Source organism: Rana temporaria, chromosome 1 (genome assembly GCF_905171775.1).
Source record: "Rana temporaria chromosome 1, aRanTem1.1, whole genome shotgun sequence".
NCBI classification, from domain to species: domain Eukaryota; kingdom Metazoa; phylum Chordata; class Amphibia; order Anura; family Ranidae; genus Rana; species Rana temporaria.
Window position 1 is genome coordinate 426,769,057 of NC_053489.1, and position 20,480 is coordinate 426,789,536.

At 42.2% G+C, this 20,480-nt stretch overlaps 1 protein-coding gene across 3 annotated transcripts in view; it reads left to right on the forward strand.

Moving 5' to 3' along the window:
- Nucleotides 1–20,480, forward strand: part of LOC120914841 — a 230,518-nt gene that overhangs the window by 201,196 nt on the left and 8,842 nt on the right. For all 3 annotated transcript variants that reach the window (XM_040325338.1, XM_040325337.1, XM_040325339.1), the window contains 2 exons: nucleotides 13,043–13,176; nucleotides 16,055–16,225. In XM_040325338.1, the coding sequence (XP_040181272.1) occupies nucleotides 13,043–13,176; nucleotides 16,055–16,225 (305 nt within the window). The remainder of the gene's footprint in view (nucleotides 1–13,042; nucleotides 13,177–16,054; nucleotides 16,226–20,480) is intronic.

The window sequence follows — 20,480 nt, forward strand, 5'->3', positions numbered from 1 at the left end:
AGGAGTGCTTAAAGTGGAGGTTCCACTTCCACTAAAATCTCCAGTACATTTCAGTTGATTAAAATCTAATGGGTTTAGTTATAGTTTAATGCTTTATTTAAGGAATTTCTTTAGAATTGCCAAACTCATAATACAGTAAAACCTTGGTTTCAGAGTAACTTGGTTTGAGAGCGTTTTGCAAGACAAGCAACATTTTTTTTATAAATTTTGACTTGATATACAAGCGGTGTCATGTCACAACTTAGTATAAAAGAGAAGAGAGTCACCTCTAAGTGTAGCAATATGGTTACATTTAATGAAGGTACAACATTTAGCCACATATTGCTACACTTAGAGGCGTCTCTTCTCTTTTATACTCTGTAGCTCCTGCTGGATTTTGCTTCTAATCCCCTTGTGGAGGCTTCCAATTGTGGATGGACATTTTATGGTTACACAACCTGGTCACATTGCTATAATCTTTTTATATGGACTATAAACTCAAGGATCTATGAATAAATGGTTGGGAAACAAATCAATTGAGTTTTCATTATTTCTTATGGGGAAAAGTACAAGTTACTTACCGGTAACTGCTTTTCTAGGATATCTTCCAGGACGGTACATCCGAGATGAGAGGCTCCTTCCTACAGGAAACACACTCAATCGATAGCTGTTTTAAGTCTCCACCCTTCCCCTTGATCCTTAGTTTGTAGAGAAGTAACTCCTGAACCTGGTTCACAAGGGAAATCATTCCTCATAGGCACTCACCTTCTTGTGTTCTACAATTTTCCCTCCTCCAATGGGCAGGAAGTTAGCCTGCCGTCCTGGAAGTTACCGGTAAGTAACCGGTACTTTTCTGTAGTCATCATCCAGGACGGCACACCTGAGAGAATAATCAAGTACCTCAGGCCTACCTTAGAGTGGGACCACTGCAAGACCTTCTTGGTGAACCTCAGTTCTGCAGTGAGTTTTACCTCCACTCCATATGCTTGATGAAGGTATCTTAGCTGCCGGGTGCCCCCTGCGCATGTGAGGTGCTCTGCATTGTGAATGGTTGATGCAGTATTCTGGGACATGTCAGTGTCCCAGAAGACTGCAGGGGGGAGGAAGGGAGGAAAACTTCAGTTTCCGAGCACTGTGGCAGTCGGAATGGAAGTGAGAAGCGGGTACCTGCAACCCCTCCCCTAGCTCATCAAAAGTGACAATTGTTCAAGAAGAGTGAGAAACAAGTCCTTAAAGTGGAACTTCCCTTTTTGGGTGGAGCTCCGCCTTAAGCCAAACATGAACATTGGGATCCAAGATAATGGCATTTTTAGTTATATAACTGTGCAGCCTGGCAACGCTAAAGGTCTTAGTTAGTGAACTTTCTCGCCTCTTCTTGCTGGGCTAAGTAAAGGGATTAGCTGAAACTCCCATATGCCTTCTGCTTTCTTTGGAGTATACCTTGCAAACTCTTCTAGTAATAGATAGTGTCTTTTGCCAATTAGCCTTGACTTTATTTTCCACTGTGGGGACTAAAATGAGGACACTGTCCCCTGGTGAAAATGTTGAACCTTTGCCGACCTATTGTACACCCCACTCTGGGTTTCCTGAACATTCTACAAAAGTTCTGGAACCAGAGGCATTACTGAGGAAATTCTACCTTGTAAAGTCTACACTTGCTTCACAACCAGGGCCGCTGATAAGCCAGTACATCTGGCCCTGTTGTAGGGGGCCCCGGGCCAGCAGGGGCCCGGATGGCAACCCTCACAGGGTCCCAGATGACAACTCCCCTTTTTTTTATTTATTTTTTATAAAAAAAATATATATATATTTTTTAATATATTTGTATTTAAATTTTTATTAAAGGGACATTTTTTTTTATTTTTTTTTTAGAGGTCCGGGGGTCCCCAGGGGTCCAAAGGCCCCCAGGGCCCCGGGTGGCAACCCCCTTTTTTTATTTATTTTTTATAAAAAAATATATATTTTTTCTAATATATATATTTTTTTATTTTTTATTAAAGGGACAATTTTTTTTTCTTAGGGGTACGGGGGTCCCCAGGGGCCCGGAGATCCCCAGGGCCCGGGATGAAAACACCCCTTTTTTTTATAAAAAAATAAATACATTTTTATATATTTTTTTTATTTTATATATATATATATATATATATATATATATATATATATATATATATATATATATATATATATATATATATTATTAAAGGTCCCCAGGGCCCCGGATGGCAATCCCCCTTTTTTTATAAATTATTTTTTTTTTCATATTATTTTATTTAATTTTGTTTTCTTTTTATTCCTTATATATGTATATATATATATATATATATATATATATATATATATATATATATATATATATATATATATATATATATATATATATATATATTAATATTAAAGGGCTCATGAGGTCTCCATGTGGCAAACCCCCCCCTTTTTTTTTTTTTATAAATGTTTTTTTTTTTTTTTTAATTAAAGGGCCCAGAGGTCCCCAGGGCCCTGAATGGCAACCCCCCCCCCCTTTTTTTTATAAATGTTTATTTATTTATTTTATATATTTTTTTATTTTTATTTTTTCATTTTTATTAATAATTTGTAAAGGGCCCCCCTCAATTTGCGGCAGCCCCCCCCCCCTCCCGCTTTTCAATTTCAATTTCAGACGGCAGCCCCCCCCCCCCCCGGTTCTCTGCTCCAGGTGCCTACCAATGCCGCCAATCCCGTAACGTGCTGCAGAGACAGTTTCAAGGCGGGGCCAGGGGTGGAGCTAAAGGCGGGACCAGGGGTGGAGCTGAAGGGGGCCCCGTCAGGTAGGCTGTACGGGGCCCCATGATTTCTATCAGCGGCCCTGTAATTTTACTCTCCCAGGTTTCCTTTGCAATATCTAGGGGATGCTGCCAATACAACAGTTCATAGGGCATGCACACTGTGGGACTTTATACCAAACCATCCATTTGGGAGTGGTAGAATGAAATATTCAACTGCTTACCATGTATTTATTGTCAAGGTGTAAAATCATATATTAATTTCCACATTCCACACATGTATTTCACCTATTTCTAGCCTACTTCTATTAAATTAAATGATCTTGAAGTGTATAAACATATTTGTGAGAATCTGCACACATTTACTTTCTTGAATCCAGTGATCATTTTCACTATGCCCTGTGAGTAAGCACTACTGTGTCACACGTTTCACATAGCCTGCCTTCTGAATTACATATGTGATGAGAGAAGGAGTTTCAGAACGTGGAGTCAGTATAGCAATCACTGCTTTCAGGCAGCAATGTGCCTACATGTATCTACTCTTTATCATATTAAAGGATTAGCTCTGCATTCAATTATTACTGGTTTTAGTAATAACTTAAAGCGGAGTTCCACCCTAAAAACTAAATTGTTATGAACAGGTTGCCTTTAATCTTAATAAAAACATTTTGTTAAAAAAAAAAAATGTTCTGACGGCAGATACTACCAAACCACCTGGCTGCTTTGACTACCAGCCCACCTGGCTGCTTTGACTACCAGACCACCTGGCTGCTTTGACTACCAGACCACCTGGCTGCTTTGACTACCAGATCACCTGGCTGCTCTGAAGAATGCTCCAGGACAAGGGATTGGGATTTAGCACAATGCTGTCCCTGGAAAGTATACTACATCAGGCATGGGAATGTAGGCTATACCAACACTTACTCTAAATAAATACTAATAATAATAAATTACTCCAAACCAAGACCATCAAAGATGGTGATAAAATTGGCCGCGGCACCTTTATTGGTGTAAATATTCTACAAACATCAAATATATAAAATTAAAACTTATCTTTATTAACTTCCATCAATAAATAAATAAATAATTAAAACTTAAATTATTTTCAAATATTTCAAATCTCACTCAGTCTTAGGACTCGAGCGAGTACCATAAATAAAGATATTAAACAAAAAGTCCCCCCTTGATCCAAGGGTGACAGACCACATAAAAGGTGCTGCGACAGGGTGGGAGGGATGGGGGAGCTCTTCAGTTCTCAGGTAAAGTGCCTGACTGCCTCTGAGGGAGGGGGTTTTTATACCCTCTGGTAAGCGAGGATGAGTCATGCATCCCTCTGATGTTCCCGCCCAAAGACACCTGTGCCCCCAGCTCCAGGAGCATGAACTTCCCGCCCAAATACCTCACATACCACAAATTCCTATTAACCCTATTGTCCTTAACTGTAAACCTGGGATAGCCACAATCCCATGCTGTGGGCACTAAACATGCCCCCTTGCTCATGGGAATGTAGGCTTTACCAACACTTACTCTAAATAAATACTAATAATAATAAATTACTCCAAACCAAGACCATCAAAGATGGTGATAAAATTGGCCGCGGCACCTTTATTGGTGTAAATATTCTACAAACATCAAATATATAAAATTAAAACTTATCTTTATTAACTTCCATCAATAAATAAATAAATAATTAAAACTTAAATTATTTTCAAATATTTCAAATCTCACTCAGTCTTAGGACTCGAGCGAGTACCATAAATAAAGATATTAAACAAAAAGTCCCCACCTAGCCTGTTTTGTTTAACGAACAAAACAAGGCTACCCCAAAACCGCGGCCTTCTCGATCATGGTTTGGATATTTAAATTAAAAATATCCAGGCCTACATCCGACAAGTGTATACCGTCTTGTCTATATAAGCCTGGAAAACCGCCTTCCAATTCCGTATGCCTAAAAGAAAAACCTCCCAGCTTCGGCATAAATTTTTCCATGGCGTGATTAATCCTTCTCCTTATTTTTTCCAAATTTCTTTGTTTCCCGGCAGACAACCAAATCAACCTAGGGACTATCTCTGAAAAGATCAATCTCGCCTTGGGAAAATGTTTTTGCAATAAATGGAAATCATTTTTAAACAACAGTAGCAACTCTAACGTGGACTGTTTCCCCACATCATTGCCACCCCCATGTATAATTATTACATCTGGGGAGGGCCAACTTTCCACCAACTTGAAAATTTGTACCAACAAATTTTTCCACTGTAATCCCCGAATACCTTTCCACCAAATCTGACAAACTTCAGGAGGAAAAGATAAATTGGCAGAATAACATCTCAAACATGCCCTTCTATGTGCCCAGTGCACAAACGAATGTCCAAATATCCAGACAATTCTATTGAGACCTAAAAATTAAACAGATAGGTTAGGGCGAACATACAAATTAAACCTATCGGATTCCCACCTTCCCAGACTCTTTATAACACCATTGTCAAGGCCCATTCTGGCTGCCTCAGTTGCGGCGCCAATTCTGAAAGAGTGCGAGGAAAATTTCAAGTGAGAGAGACCGAGGTATGCCAAGCATTTATTAAAAATTGCTGAAAACTGAAATTTTGTTAGCGGTAAGTGATTCTGATGAACCAAGAAACTACCCGCACACTGAGGCCTTGAACTCAAGTATTTTTCAACTATTAATAACGGGCAAATATTAGCATCACCACAGGCATTCAGCGAGAGCCAATGACCTCTTCCCAGCACGTCAGTCTTAGATTTGCAGATAAAGATACGCACTTTATCTCCGTCTATGAAAACCTCCCCTTGCTTAAGGCCTGTTACGCCCTGCTTATTTGCAGGGACTAACTCGGACATTCGCAACGCCGCAAAGAAAATTAAAATAAAAGCTGTCCGGAATAATAACGCCTCATATTCCGAAGAACATATAAAAACCGTGGCAGCGCAAATCTTTTTCAAAATCTCGACGGAGATTGGTCTGCGTGAATCCGGCTTAAAATTCAACCTTCTGTAACCCTTCAAAGCTTGACGTACTGAGAAAAAGCTGTTACACACTGGTAAACCATTCATTTTGAAAAAGAAAGAAATACCCACCATCGTTTTATTGATATGGTTAAAGGAAAAACCTCCCTCCATCAGAGAGCTCAGGAAAGCTAACACTGTGTTCTCCGAGGGCAACAAACCTGAACAGCCCAAACTATCATTAAACAATAGCCATTTCTTCCATGCCATAGAGTACTCCGTCCATGTCCTAGGAAGCACCGACTGTTTAATTGATTCTAAGACTGGCGTTAAATCAATTCCCACAAGTGGCTTGGACAAACGAAACCTACCGCATCCGCTTCTGGAAAAAGCAGTCTGAACCTGGAGATCTGGGAACGAGATAACGCATCGGCCACTAAATTCTCTTTACCCGGCACATGTTTTACCTTCACCCAAATATTATATCTTAAACACAACAGGACAAAATACCGTAAAAGTTTTATTACTTGCTCAGATTTTGATGATAAACAATTTATGGCAAATAAAACTCCTTTATTATCAGAGTGTATTAAAATTCTTTTGTTGGCGAAACTACTTCCCCACAGTTCAAATGCCACAACTATAGGGAAGAGCTCCAACAAAACAATGTTCCTTGTCGCTCTACACTGCACCCAAAAGGGGGGCCAAGACCCATAGCACCAATGCGTTTTCCAGATTGCCGCGAAACCAATTGATCCAGCGGCATCTGTGAACAAATGCATGTCCGCTGCAAAAATGAATTCCTCTTGAAACATTGTACTGCCATTATAATCCTCCAAAAATTGGGACCACACTAGTAGGTCATCTTTCAATTCAGTGGTAAGGCGTATGTGGGAGAAAGGTGATTTTAAACCTGCCGACGCCAACGCCAATCTCCTCGAAAAAATTCTGCCCACAGGCATGACCCTAGATGCGAAGGCTAAGTGACCGAGAAAAGACTGTAGCTCCTTTAAAATCACCTTTCTCTTACGCAACAGACAACAGATCGTCTGCTGCAAGTGCACTATTTTTTCCAAAGGAAGTTGAAATTGAAATAACTCAGTGTCGATGCTTATACCCAGAAAAACTAACCTTGTTACTGGCAAAACGGTTTTTTCCTTTGCGATCGGAATACCGAAGTATTCCGCAATCGCTAAGAAAAGATTTAGTACTAAACCACAGATAGGGGAGTCCGGAGGTCCTATGAACAGGAAATCATCCAGGTAGTGGGTGATTCCTTCACTACCTGATTCACGAATAATTACCCATTGTAAAAAAGATGCAAATAACTCAAAATAATGGCAAGACAGTGAGCAACCCATTGGAAGGCACATATCATAAAAATATTTTTCCTCAAAACAAAAACCAAGGGAGCAAAAAGCTTCAGGCGCGATAGGCAGCAACCTAAATGCTGATTGAATATCGGTTTTTGCTAATAAAGCGCCCAACCCAAATCTTTTTATAATCCTTACCGCGTCGTCAAAGGTTGCGTAAGACACTGAAGCCGAAGACGGGTCGATTTCGTCGTTTAACAACTTTCCTTTAGGGTAGGATAGGTGGTGGATTAATCGAAAGGAGTTAGGTTCCTTTTTAGGAATGAGGCCTAAAGGAGATACCCGAAAATCCTTAAACGGAGGGGAATTAAACGGGCCAGCGATACGCCCGGCCGAAATTTCCTTCCACAATTTTTCCCTCACAACTTGCTCATTTTGCCATACCGATTTTAGATTGCTCACTGCCTTGCAACCTGATCCCCCAAATTTTGGTAAAGTGAAACCCGAGGAGAAGCCTTTAATTAAAACTTCCGCTCTCTCCTTGTCGGGGTAGAGCAGAAGCCATGGAAACCTTTTTTCCAGCTTCACTGGGGTTCGCACCTTTGGGACCGTCTTTTTGTTGAAAATTTCTTTTAAAACACTTCACGACCGGATGTGGGCCGAAACAAAAAGAACATTCATGCCTATACCTGCACGATGCCGCCCAGCGGCATTGCGACTCGTTAAAGGCATAGCATATTCCTTTCTTGTACATAGCGGACGAATTCGTCTGGGTAACGTTCGGTTGATTTTTTGTAAAGACTGGTTTTTGTGGCAGTATGAGATTTAGCCACAACCCCACGTCTTTCATACCCCATCGTAGATTCTTATAGACCGCCAGCTTCTGGCGAAACGACTCATCGTAATTATACCAGCCAAATCCGCCGAAATTCCTATACGCTTCTAATATGTGCTCTAAATGCTGGAAGAGACCGCTACATTTTTCGGGAAATTTTTCTCCCAACACCGCCGAAAAAATACAAAAGGCTTGTAGCCAGTTGTAAAAAGATCTAGGTGCGACACGCCGTCTCTCATCCTCCTCAAGTTTTTTATCACTTCTTGAAGAAAAATCTTTATTATTAGGGAGCAATGACATCAAATCAATGAAGTCATTGTTCCAAATTTTTTCTTTCACATTTAAGGACAGATGAAATCCTAACGGCGAGATCTCGCATGGTAAGACTTCTTTAAAACAGTTATCAGGAATATTACTTTTCAAATTTTCTCTAACTTCGCAAGTGTTTGTGTTCAAATCACTCCAAACACTTGCAGCTGAATTAGCATTCATTGCCCCTGGCTTCAAAGAGTCAGTTAACTTGTCAATCTTTTGCAATAGTTTAGAAATTAAACTGCATTCTGATGACTCACCAGCAGGGGGCGCAGGAGTACTTGCAGTAGCTGCCGTCTGACTAGACCTCCCGTCCTGTCTTTCGTCTGCTCTCGCCGCACCCAGCTGATCCAGCCTGGAGACATGCGAAGCTGCTGGTCCCGCTGTGCTCCTTCCAACCTGTGAAGATAAGGACACATTCTTTCCCCTAGGTGGGGATGTTTGTGGTTTGTTCCTTCCTCCTCTCCCCCGCCCTGGGGACGGAGAAACATTCTTGCGCTTCTTCGTTGCTTTCCGTGCAGTTTCGCCGGCTCTGACGTCACTCCCGACCTCCTCCTCCGAGCGGAATCCCGGCGTCACGCTAGCTGCCGCTGAAGTTACCGGACGCTCCGGCGGACGGTTCCGTTGAGACCTGCGGGAAGGAAGAGAGAGCACATCGAGGGGGGGCGGCCCGCGCGGTGATGATACTTCACCTTCTTCTAGGCAGACATCATACACCTCCCGGACGTCTTCGCTCTGCTCCACCGCTGCTGGTTCACCTATGCCAGACAGGCATTTTTCCAGCCACTCTTCTCCGCCTTCATTCTCAGCTCTCTCCAGCATCCTCCGCACCAACGACCGCATCGCTTCAGACTCCAACAGGCTCATCTTGGACCGGAGCTCTTCAGTTCTCAGGTAAAGTGCCTGACTGCCTCTGAGGGAGGGGGTTTTTATACCCTCTGGTAAGCGAGGATGAGTCATGCATCCCTCTGATGTTCCCGCCCAAAGACACCTGTGCCCCCAGCTCCAGGAGCATGAACTTCCCGCCCAAATACCTCACATACCACAAATTCCTATTAACCCTATTGTCCTTAACTGTAAACCTGGGATAGCCACAATCCCATGCTGTGGGCACTAAACATGCCCCCTTGCTCAGTCTCTCCCTTTGTATGCCCCTGGGTGTGCTGAGGTACTCACACTGTTCCTTGCTTTCTTCTGAACTGGGCAAGACTTCTGTTCAGGCCTTGCCTCCCCTTTTCGTCACCTCCCCTGGCCCTACAGCACTGCCCCTTCTTCACATCACCCCCCAGCGCTTGATCCCCTTTATATCACATCTCCCCCACAGCACCGCCCCACTTCAAATCACCCCCCTTCACATCACAGCTCCTCAGCGTGCCCCCTCTTTACACCACATCTTCCCCCCACAACACTGCCCCCATTCTGATCTTCCCCCACAGCACTGCCTCCCTTCACAACTCTCCTACAGCACTGCTTCCCTTTACATCTTTCTCCCCCCTCAACAGCACTGCCACCCCTTAACATCTTCCCTCGCAACACTTGCTCCCCTTTACATCACCCCCTATAGCACTGCCCCCCTTCACATCACATCTCCCCTCCCATCCATGTATTTATGGACCTTACTGTGTGCACTGGTTCAAATTATTTGGTGGAGAAGGTATTATGGTGTGGGGTTGTTTTTCAAGTGTTGGGCTTGGCCCCTTAGTTCCAATGAGAGGGACTCTTAAGGCATCAGCATACCAGGACATTTTGAACACATTCATACTCCCAACTTTGTGGGAACAGTTTGGGGATGGCTCCTTCCTCTTCAAACATGACCAGTGCAAAAAGCAAGGCCCATAAAGACATGGATGAGTGGGTTGGGGTGAAGGAACTTGACTGGTCCTGACTTCAACCTGATAGAACACCTCTGGGATGAATTAGGCCTTCTCGTCCAACTTCAGTGCCTGACCTCACAAATGCTTTTCTGGAAGAATGGTCAAACATTCCCATAGACACACCCCTAAACCTTGTGGACAGCCTTCTTAGAAGAGTTGAAGCTGTTATAGCTGCAAATGGTGGGCCAACTCGATATTGAACCCTACAGATTAAGACTGGGATGACATTAAAGTTCATGTGCGTGTAAAGGCAGGTATCCCAATACTTTTGACAATATAGTGTATATCTGAGACAGGTAAATGCAGGTATATATTTTTTTTTTTTACATATGCAGTGGTTCCAGTATGCATAGGTACCAATCTAAAAACTTAAAGCACATAAACAGGTGTATGTAATAGGGCAATGCAAAAGAGTTTGGAAATTCAAAATATAGTTATGCACATCAACAATTATTGTATCTGTCTATTTACGTTACTGTATGTGAATAAACGATACATACTGATGATTATGGATAATTGTACTCTACTTGTTGCATTTAGCTTGTTTAATACGTTTATAATTAACTTTGATTAGGAATAAGCAAGCCAATTAGTGCAAGCCGGGACAGTTCGTTTTGCATCAGTGTTGCATATAATGAGGGACCAGTTTTGAAGCACGTGTATAGCTCTCAGCCTCACAAGTTGGCATAGAGGGACACTTTTGAGAAGAGAAAAAATAGGGAAAGGACACTCTCATCATAGTACTTTTCCTTTATATTATCATTTATAAAGAATGCAATAATTTGAAAGATAGATAAAAAGTTAAGAGCAATATAAACAACTTTGGCCCGGATTCACAAAGCACTTACGCCGATGTATCTCCAGATACGCCGCGTAAGTGTAAGTATGCGCCGTCGTATCTATGCACCGTGCCCATAAACTGAGATACGCCTGAAAATAGGCTTCATCCGACCGACGTAACTTTCCTACGCCGTCGTATCGTGGGCGCATATTTACGCTGGGCGCATTTGCCGCTCCCATAGATTTTCTATGCACATATGCAAATGAGGGAGATACGCCAATTCACGAACGTAGTTGCGCCCAGCGCATAATATACACGGTTTGCGTAAGTCGTACGTCCGGCGTAAAGTTATTCCCCATATAGGAGGCGCAACTCATGCAAAGGTATGGACCAGGGAACACAAGCCCTCGTATCTTTTGTCGTTTACGTAGTACGTGAATAGGGCTGGGCGTAGGTTACAGTCACGTCGTAGGCAGTGATCCGTCGTATCTTAGGGAGTAGTTCCGACGTGATTCTGCGCATGTGCACTGGAATGCGTCCATGGGACGGCGCATTCGCTGTACGTTATTCGTATCTTTATGACGCTCAATACATCATTTGCATGGGGTCACGCCTCATTAGCATGGCTCACACCCACTTCCACCTACGTTGGCTTACGCCGAGGAAACCCAGCATATCTTTAAGAGCGAGTGGGAGCGAGTGCTTTGTGAATCCAGTGCTTGCATCTGTGCGCTGCGTCGGTGTAGCGTATATTAGATACGATACGCCCACATAAATATGCGCCGATGTTTGTGAATCCGGGCCTTTGTCTGTACAGTACTACACCCTATACAGGTGAATATACCAGGGCAACAAAAAAAAGGGATATTTGAGAAAGAAAGAAGGATAAATGGATTTGGTTCCATACCAAGAGATGGGTATGAGCAATGTATTTGTGTGTTTTGTTAAAGGATTAGTAAGCCCTTCATAATGAAGGGCTGGGGTTTTTTTTGCCTTCCTCTGGATCAACTGTGGGTATAGAATTGGGTATATTGTACTATATTGTACGATTATTTTTTTTTTTCTTTTTATGGTTGAACTGGATGGACCTGTGTCTTTTTTCAACCTGACTAACTATGTAACTATGTAACTATGACCAAGGGAAAAATCTTCCATCCCACTATCAGTAACCAATCCCAGACCATTCAACTAAAGTGATTTTCCCGCTACAGTACCATTTTTCTAACATATCTACTGGCAAGTGGTAGTAGTATATTAGGTCAATCTTAGTTTCTTTGGAAAACATTACTTTGCTGCCACAGCAGCCAGCTTTATTGTTGTGCATTGCTGTGTTTTGTGCCTTGGCATAGACCACTGCTAGGGGGATATTTACGAAAGGCAAAACTACAAGTTTGCAAACTACAAGTGCAAAGTGCATTTGAAAGTGCACTTGGAAGTGCAGTCACTAAATCTGAGGGGTAGATCTGAAATGAGGGGAAGCTCTGCTGATTTTACCATCCATTCATGTACAAGCTAGAATGCTGTTTTTTATCTTCCTTGCATGTCCCCCTCGGATCTACAGCGACTGCACTTTCAAGTGCACTTTCAGTGCAATTTCAAGTGCACTTTGCACTTGTAGTTTGCACTTGTAGTGCAAAGTGGATTTGCCTTTTGTAAATAACCCCCTTTGTATGTGATTGGGTATTCTTTGCAAAGTGAAGCTGTACCTCACTTACTAAGCTCTGGAGCAACTGCACTTGCAGAGCGCATTTGCAATTTGCAAAGTGCACAGTCTTTTTGCCTTTAGTAAATCAAGCCCTGGATCTCAGGAGGTATGTTCAATTGCATAAAGCAACATTTGAAACACACCAAAGAAAGAGCAGAATTCAATATTCTTCCATACACTGTGAAGCACCTACTGTGAAATTTTAAAGAGCCAATGCTGCATCTGTGATCTGCTCACAAATCACACTTTGCAAAAAAATACCCAATTATGTTCAAGGAAAAATAAAAACAGCATTATTGCTTGCACATAATTGGATCATGATTAATGAAAGTCAGCAGAGCTTCACTTTATGCACTAAGTTCTGGGGAAACTCCTTGCAATGTGCAACTTCACTTGCAACGAGAACAGTCTATTTGCCTTTAGTAAATGAAACCCGATATGTTTACTTATTGTATAATTAAAAAAAAAAATTTCTTACTTTTTCACTAATCTTAACTCTCTTTCATTTCTACACCGCAAGGAGAAATTGATGAAGACCAATTTGTTTTCTGGGTCCAAAGTATGCCTCAAGATCAAGTGTCTTCAGTACTACAATTCCCAATCTTGCCACCAGATGGAGCATCTTCTTCAGAGAGAGTCTTGCCTTATATGTCTGTAAGTAAATACACAGTAGGGGGACAATGTCATCAATTTAAACCATGTATATTGTTTATTGTTTAAAAATGTAAATGCAAAGTCATACTTGGGCTTCCCTCACATGGGCGCTGTGGCCCATACAGCATGAATGAACCAGTTGTTAATGTAGCTGGAGCTACCCAGAGCTGCTGCCGGCAGCCTTTATTACATAAAAAAATGAACCATTTAAAGTGGAGGTTCTCCCTAAAACTACATTTTTAACATTAGATTGAGGCTCATTTTGGGAAGCAGAATCGGGTGTTTTTTTTTAAATCGAAGCAGTACTTAACGTTTTAGAGAGCGATGTTCTCCACCGCTTCCGGGTATGGGCTGCGGGACTGGGCGTTCCTATTTGATTGACAGGCTTCCGACAGGCTTCCGACAGTCGCATACAGCGCATCACGATTTTCCGAAAGTAGCCGAACGTCGGGGCGCAGGCGCCGTATAGAGCCGCACCGACGTTCGGCTTCTTTCGGCTACTCGTGACGCGATGTATGCGACCGTCGGAAGCCTGTCGGAAGCCTGTCAATCAAATAGGAACGCCCAGTCCCGAAGACCATACTCGGAAGCGGCGGAGAAAATCGCTCTCTAAAACGGTAAGTACTGCTTCGATTTAAAAAAAAACACCCGATTCTGCTTACCAAAATGAGCCTCAATCTAATGTTAAAAAAAAATAATTTGGGTGAACTCACGCTTTAAGTTGTAGGAGCCCATGAGGTCTAAAAGCATGCAGCACCCCGCATACCTGATACGTCAGGTCGTTTAGCTTTGGGAAGGAAGGGGGGCATACTAAGTATTTATTCTTTTAACCTAAGAAACTTACATTTAACCCTAAAAGTGCTGCAGATGTGTAAACCATTTTTTCCGTACAAAATGCAGTAATTTTATAGCTCAAGCAGATGCATTTTATTGACAAACAGGATGAGGGAATGTCAGATGAATAAGAAGCAAGGTAACCTTTCCACTTTTACAGCGTGAATGGTACGTTAAGAACCTTCTCCTATTGTAAGGATTTTTTTTCTGGTTGTCTGATGTCCACTAAATTTGCTTTATAAATTATGCGCACATTTACCAAAAGAATTGCAGGTGTTTTGGAATATTGGGTGAAATGGCTATCAAAATGTTTACAAAAAGACTCCACAAGTTGAACTATAGTAGATATGATCAGTTTGCTGACCATATGCATAATGATTAAATCTTTTATTTTTCTGTTGTAGCATCCTTCTAGAGTAGAGTAGGCTGTTAGGTAAATTTAGCTCCTCTGTAAACGCCTCTGTTAAAAAAAAATGTTTTAGCTCCTCTGCAATCAGTGGAGTAGGAGGTGATTGTTTGGGCCTGCTCAATGTCTCACAGGCTGCTGCTCTGATTACTTCCTCCTGTATTCTAGAGGATTCTGGAATTGTAGTGGGAGGAAGAATAGAGTGGGCAGCCTGAATATTTATGGGACTCCAGCAAATCCCTGAGGAGGCATGCCCAGTAGGTAGTGGGAGAGCCCATAAATAGTCTGAGGCCTGAGGCAGGAGGTCCCTAGGTCCAGTCCTGCTGGAGGAGACCCCTTGGACAGAACACTATAAGGAGCCATCAGCAAGACATTGGGGTTCCAGCTAGGCTTAGCTAGGGGGCCTATTCACAAGTTTATAGTCCTAGAATCAAGTTGGGTCTGGAGGTGCTCACTGGAGAGAGCAAGGAGAAAGTTGGTGGGAAAGAGTCCAGCTGTCCTATGGTGATTTAAAGGGTCACTAAAGGAAAAAAATTTTTTTGCTGAAATGACTGTTTACAGGGTATAGAGACATAAAAGTTAACTGATTCCTTTTAAAAATGATTAAAAATAGATTAAATTCAATCATATAATGTGCCTACAGTTTCACTTTCGGTTTAAAACTGGTTTGATGTTTATGTGAAGTAAAGAGACCCACAGAACAAAAACAAACAAATCCAGGGCAGTGTTTTGTTTTTAAAAGGAATCTGATTGGTTCTGAGGAGTTTTAGACACACAGCTTAGACCACAGTGAGAAGCTGCCATGAGTTTTTTCATAAGGAGCCAGACAAGCAGGAAGTGTGGAGATCAGAGCAGAATTACAGCAACTTCAAAGCAAAAACGAACAATGAGGACATGAAACCAGTACTGCAGTAATGTAAAGGAAGCTATTTAGCTAAAAAAAAAAAATTCCTTTAGTGATCCTTTAAGTCTACAGCTCCCTCACTGAGGAGAGTCTGATAGATATTTGCAGGAGGCAATGATGATTCTGGGGCCGTGTGAGTACATTTCCCCAGTGCTGGAAAGTCAGTGACTGTGTGTAGCTTTTGTCTCTAGGAGTACTAGTCACCGTCAGCATAGAGACTCTGTGGAACATTCCCTTTTCACAGTTTAGCAAGTTAGTTAAAGAGTCCTTAAGTTATCAAGTTCTTAAGTTTCGGGCTATTCCATGCTCCCAGCTCCCCCCATCCCCATTCTAGTTCTAAGTGGCAATAAAACACAAAAAAGATGCCCCTAGCCTAGACTGTTCTTTTGAGCCATTGGAAAAATGAAGAAAATGCTGTGAATGCTCTAACCAGGGGAATAGGATTAAGTTCACCAACAGCTCTTGCAGGGATACACTACAAACAATTACACCCTTCAGAAATCAATTGCACTAAATGAATGGCTCAATCAAAAAGGTATTGATTTTGTTGAAAAGCAATGGTCAGTCCTGGTAGAAACCCAATCAAATTGTAAGTAAGCAAGCAATATTGTCTTTGCTGTGTCAAATAAACATTTCCTAATGAAAGATCACTTGAAACACCTGAATCTATGCTTGATCACAGGTTATGTTTATAGCCAGTATTACAGTAGATCTTCATATTTTCCATCTGGTAGGCAAGCACAGATGTGGGTGACAAGTGGAGAGTACGTGATGAGCAGCTTCAGCAGGTTGCCTCTCTAATGGCTAAAAGAAGAAGAGACTGGAGACTACTAGCAAACAACTTGGGCTTCCTAGAAAAAGACTCAATTTTCTTTGAGCAGAACCATTCTGAACTCAGAGAAAAGGTAATAAAGTTACACTAAGGGAGAATAACTACCGTAAAGAAACTACTAAAAACAAACATGAATCTATTTCTGCCATAATATACTCCTTTTTTCTTATAGCAAATACATGAATGCATTCAAAGATTCACACTAGCCAAAACTGAAAATGTAATCTTTAATTGAAAAAAAACGCTTAAAGAAGGTTTCAGGTTTTCCTACAGATAGGGGGTTATTTACTAAAGGCAAATCTACTTTGCACTACAAGTGCAAACTACAAGTGCAAAGTGCACTTGAAAGTTTACTGAAAGTCACTGTAGATCCGAGAGAGACTTGCAAGGAAGATAAAAAAAACTGCATTTTAGCTTGCACATGATTGGATAATAAAATCAGCAGATCTTCTCCTCATTTCAGATCTACCCCTTAGGCCCCGTACTCACGAGAAAAACATGTCTGCTGAAACTGGCCCGCGGACCAGTTTCAGCAGACATGTTTGGTCGTGTGTAGTTACGAGCGTACAGAATTTCACCGTACATTTGCCCGCCGGGCCGTTTTTCAGCAGACATTTATTTGCAAACTTGTTTTAAAACCGTCCGCTCAAATCCTGTCCGAACGGACATGTTTGGTGGTGAGTACACAAAACCAACGTACAAAAACCCCGCGCATGCTCAGACTAAATGAGGCCACGGGAGCGCTCGTTCAGGTAAAACTCACGTTTGTTTGGGATATGGCACATTCGTCAATAGAAAGATTAATTCTAGCAATAGAACACTGAAGCAAACCACACAATAAACAACGCTTGATGCCGTCGTTTTATTCATTCTTCTCTTGCTATAAATAATCAGTTATTTAGCTCATGTTATTTCAACTGAGTTGTTCCATACTGAAAAGTGACATTTGTTAGCTGTGATGTAGTAAGATTTTAGCAATCTTTTATTGGCCCGACGTATCATATTTTTAGTGGTCCTCCACATGTATAATTTTTTGCTTTTAATGTTTAATGTTTATCTTTCCCACTTTATTTATGTGTTTATAGTTATGTCACCATTTAGAATTTTTTAATAGGAAATTGTTTGGATTTTGCTTTTGTTTGTATATTTAACTGGATTATTTTGAAGGTTGTTTAAATTGTCTACCATGTTGGCAGACCAAATGCCCCCCCCCCCATGAGTTAGTGAATATTTTAGATTAAACATTTTATTTGTTTGTAATGTTTGATGCCTAAAATAATACCCACAGTATTACAAACAATAGGCACGTTTTTAAAATCAACAAAAAGGCTTTTATTTTAGCAAATGATAAAAAGGAACAAAAACAGAATGGCAGCACTTGAACAGCTAGCAAAATACATGCAAACTTGCATTGTCAAACATGGTGAAGGCTAAACTAGCCAACCTCAGGAGGCACACAAACTAAAATCTGAAGCAGCAGCACATAACCAAAGGAACCCAAGCTGTGGTAGTCCAAACAAGATGCCATTTGTGGGGGATCAAATGGAAGGCAGGGCATCAACGTCTCCTCTTCCTTGCAACCTTCCTTCCAGGCTGCCTTACAGCGGGTCTTCCCTGGGCCCTTGCAGGTGGGGATGATGTGGCAGCAGGAGTATGGTGTTGAGCAAGCCGGGCCGGGTCACATAGCCCAGTGTCTGGGGTCAGCAGCTCCCTCTGCATCCACCAAAGGGCCTCGTTGATCACACCCTTTGCCAGTAGCCTCTGCTCCTCCGTGCCTTGATTTAGATCGTGTAACAGGGAGGCACTGTAGGCCTCAGTGGGGTTGAGGGGGGCCCTCATGATGGCACTCGCCTCCTTAATCATTTGGAGGCTGGCTTCCTCCACTGCCCCCAATTTCTTCTTACGGCCTGGTGGCCTAATATAAAGGGGAGGAGCCTGGCTGGTGGTGGTTGTCCTGGGGAGCTGCTGAACGCCACTGGGCCCGGCCTCCTCCTGGCTGCCACTGACCCCTTCGGCCTGGCTGTCAGTGAGGAGAGGATCTGCCACCTCCTGGCTGGTCTCTTCTTCCTGTGTTAAAAAAAGGGACATGTTGTAATATATTTTGAAATATAATCACTCACATTTTCATGCTTGAATCTTATTTTTTGCCGTGAATTTAAACTTGAAAACAGACTCACCCTCTGACCCCTGCAGTTGTCATCCCTGACACCTATTTGTTTGCCCACGACTTTTGATTTTTGCTTCCCAGCTTGTATTTTATTAACCAATATCAAGTCAAGAATCAAACAATAATTAATATTATTCCATAAATAGTTAGGAAACTACTATACCTCATCATCGTAGAGGCGCAGATCTGCCTCTCTGTCAGCCAGGCCCTCTTCATCCGACTCTGCAGGGCTGTTGTGATCTGGGGAAGTCCCGCTGGGAGGTAGCGTGGAGGGAAGGTTGGGATTCAGACTTGACATAGATGGCCTGCCTTCCAGTTGATCCCGCAAAAATGACATCTGGCTGTAATACCACAGCTTGGGTTCCTTTGGTGGTCTTGCTGCTGCTCCAGATCTTAGCTGCTTTTGGTGAGCTTTGTATGCTCTCCTATATGTGCCCCTGAGGTTGGCAAGTTTATCCTTCACCATGTTGGCACTGCATTCTGGCACCCATGTCCTCATGTATGCTGCTAGCTGTTCAAGTGCTGCCGCTCGTACGTCCTTGTTATGGTAGGTGGGCTGCTTTGAATCCCACAGGATGGGCATTTCCCTAAATTTATCCAGCAAGTGCTGGATAATCTCTTGGGTCTGCAGGAGATCCATTGTTAAATGTTGATTTATTGATTTTTATTCTAGATTACAAAAAGAAAAAGAAACCAAAAACACAATTAAAAAAAGCCTCAGCATTTACATTGATAGAATATGTTGTTTAAAAAGTAGTACCTATATAGAAATACAAACACAGTGTCTCTTGTTTACAAAATGCTGGCCAGCTCGGCCCCATTGGTTGGTTGTAGCTAACATTTTTTTTATACATGCCGCCCCTTTGGTTACATTGCAGGAAATAATAGAAATGTACAACCATACACAATTATTACAAATGACAGCATTCATCAAGGCACTATTGCATGTGTAGATATCCTGCCCCTCAGCATTGATTACATGAAAGAAACTTCAGAAACCTAATGACCTCTGTCCAACCAACACAGAACAATACTTGGCCTGATCTGAATACACCCTACATAATTGCTAATGAGTCACAGCATTTTTGACCTCTCTATTTTGTGATGTCTACAAAAGCATTTGGGTATGAAAATCACATTCTGGTATCCAAGAGACATAATAGCTTAATAAAACTGTGCAACCAACAGACCAAACCCCCATCCCATGGCTCTACATTTTATAGCCCGCTGCTGATCCCATGTTTAAATTTCTTACCTGCCTCTCTCAAAATCCTCGTTTGTTACGCTCGATGAATTAACACGTAACCTACGTAATCACGTCAAGCGCCTTTTATCCACTCCGCGTATGTATGAAACGCCGCCCTCGTCACCTTTGCCATGCCCCTAATCAATTGAAAAAGTAAATATGGCGTTAACTGTGTAGGTTCTGGAATCGCGCGAATATTCTCCGCGTAACCTACGTCAATACGTTGTTGGCATTCGCGACACTCCGCATATGCAAGAATCTCCGCCCCTGACGGGACATTTCCTCGTTTCCACGCCCCTAATCTCTGTGGGAAGGAAAGATGGCGATGTCACACGAGCGGGCACGGAGCTCTCATGGCGCAAGTGAAGGGACAGAGGCAGGACCGTCCCGATCCAGGCCTAAAAGATATAAAGCCACTAATATGGCGTTTGAAGAAATGGTGGAGTTGGTTTACATCATGAGGAGGAAGGATTATGATGGTGAATGTGGGCCCTACAAAACACCGAACCGTAGAAAGTCACACATAATGGACAAGGTGGCAAGGAGAATGAGGAGAATGTTTGGTGTCACCAGGTCCAAGGAGCAACTCCGGAAGCGTTGGTCCGATTTAAAATTGAGGGAGCCACATCACATGAAGAAGATCCTCAAAATTCTGCGTAAAAGTAAGTCCATATTATTTAAGGGGGGGGGGAATGTCTGCAATAATGTGTTGACATGTAGTTTTTCACATCTGCCTCCTTGGCCTGCTTGTACTTTTGAACACGTGTAGATACTGTATTGTGTTTATGTAAAATAACAACCTTTACCAAATTTCGTGAAATAGTAAACACGCGTAATATGACATTGTTTTGCAAAAATGCGAGGTTACTCCAGGAACAACACACCTGGACATGGCTGACTGGCCCCAAACTTGGT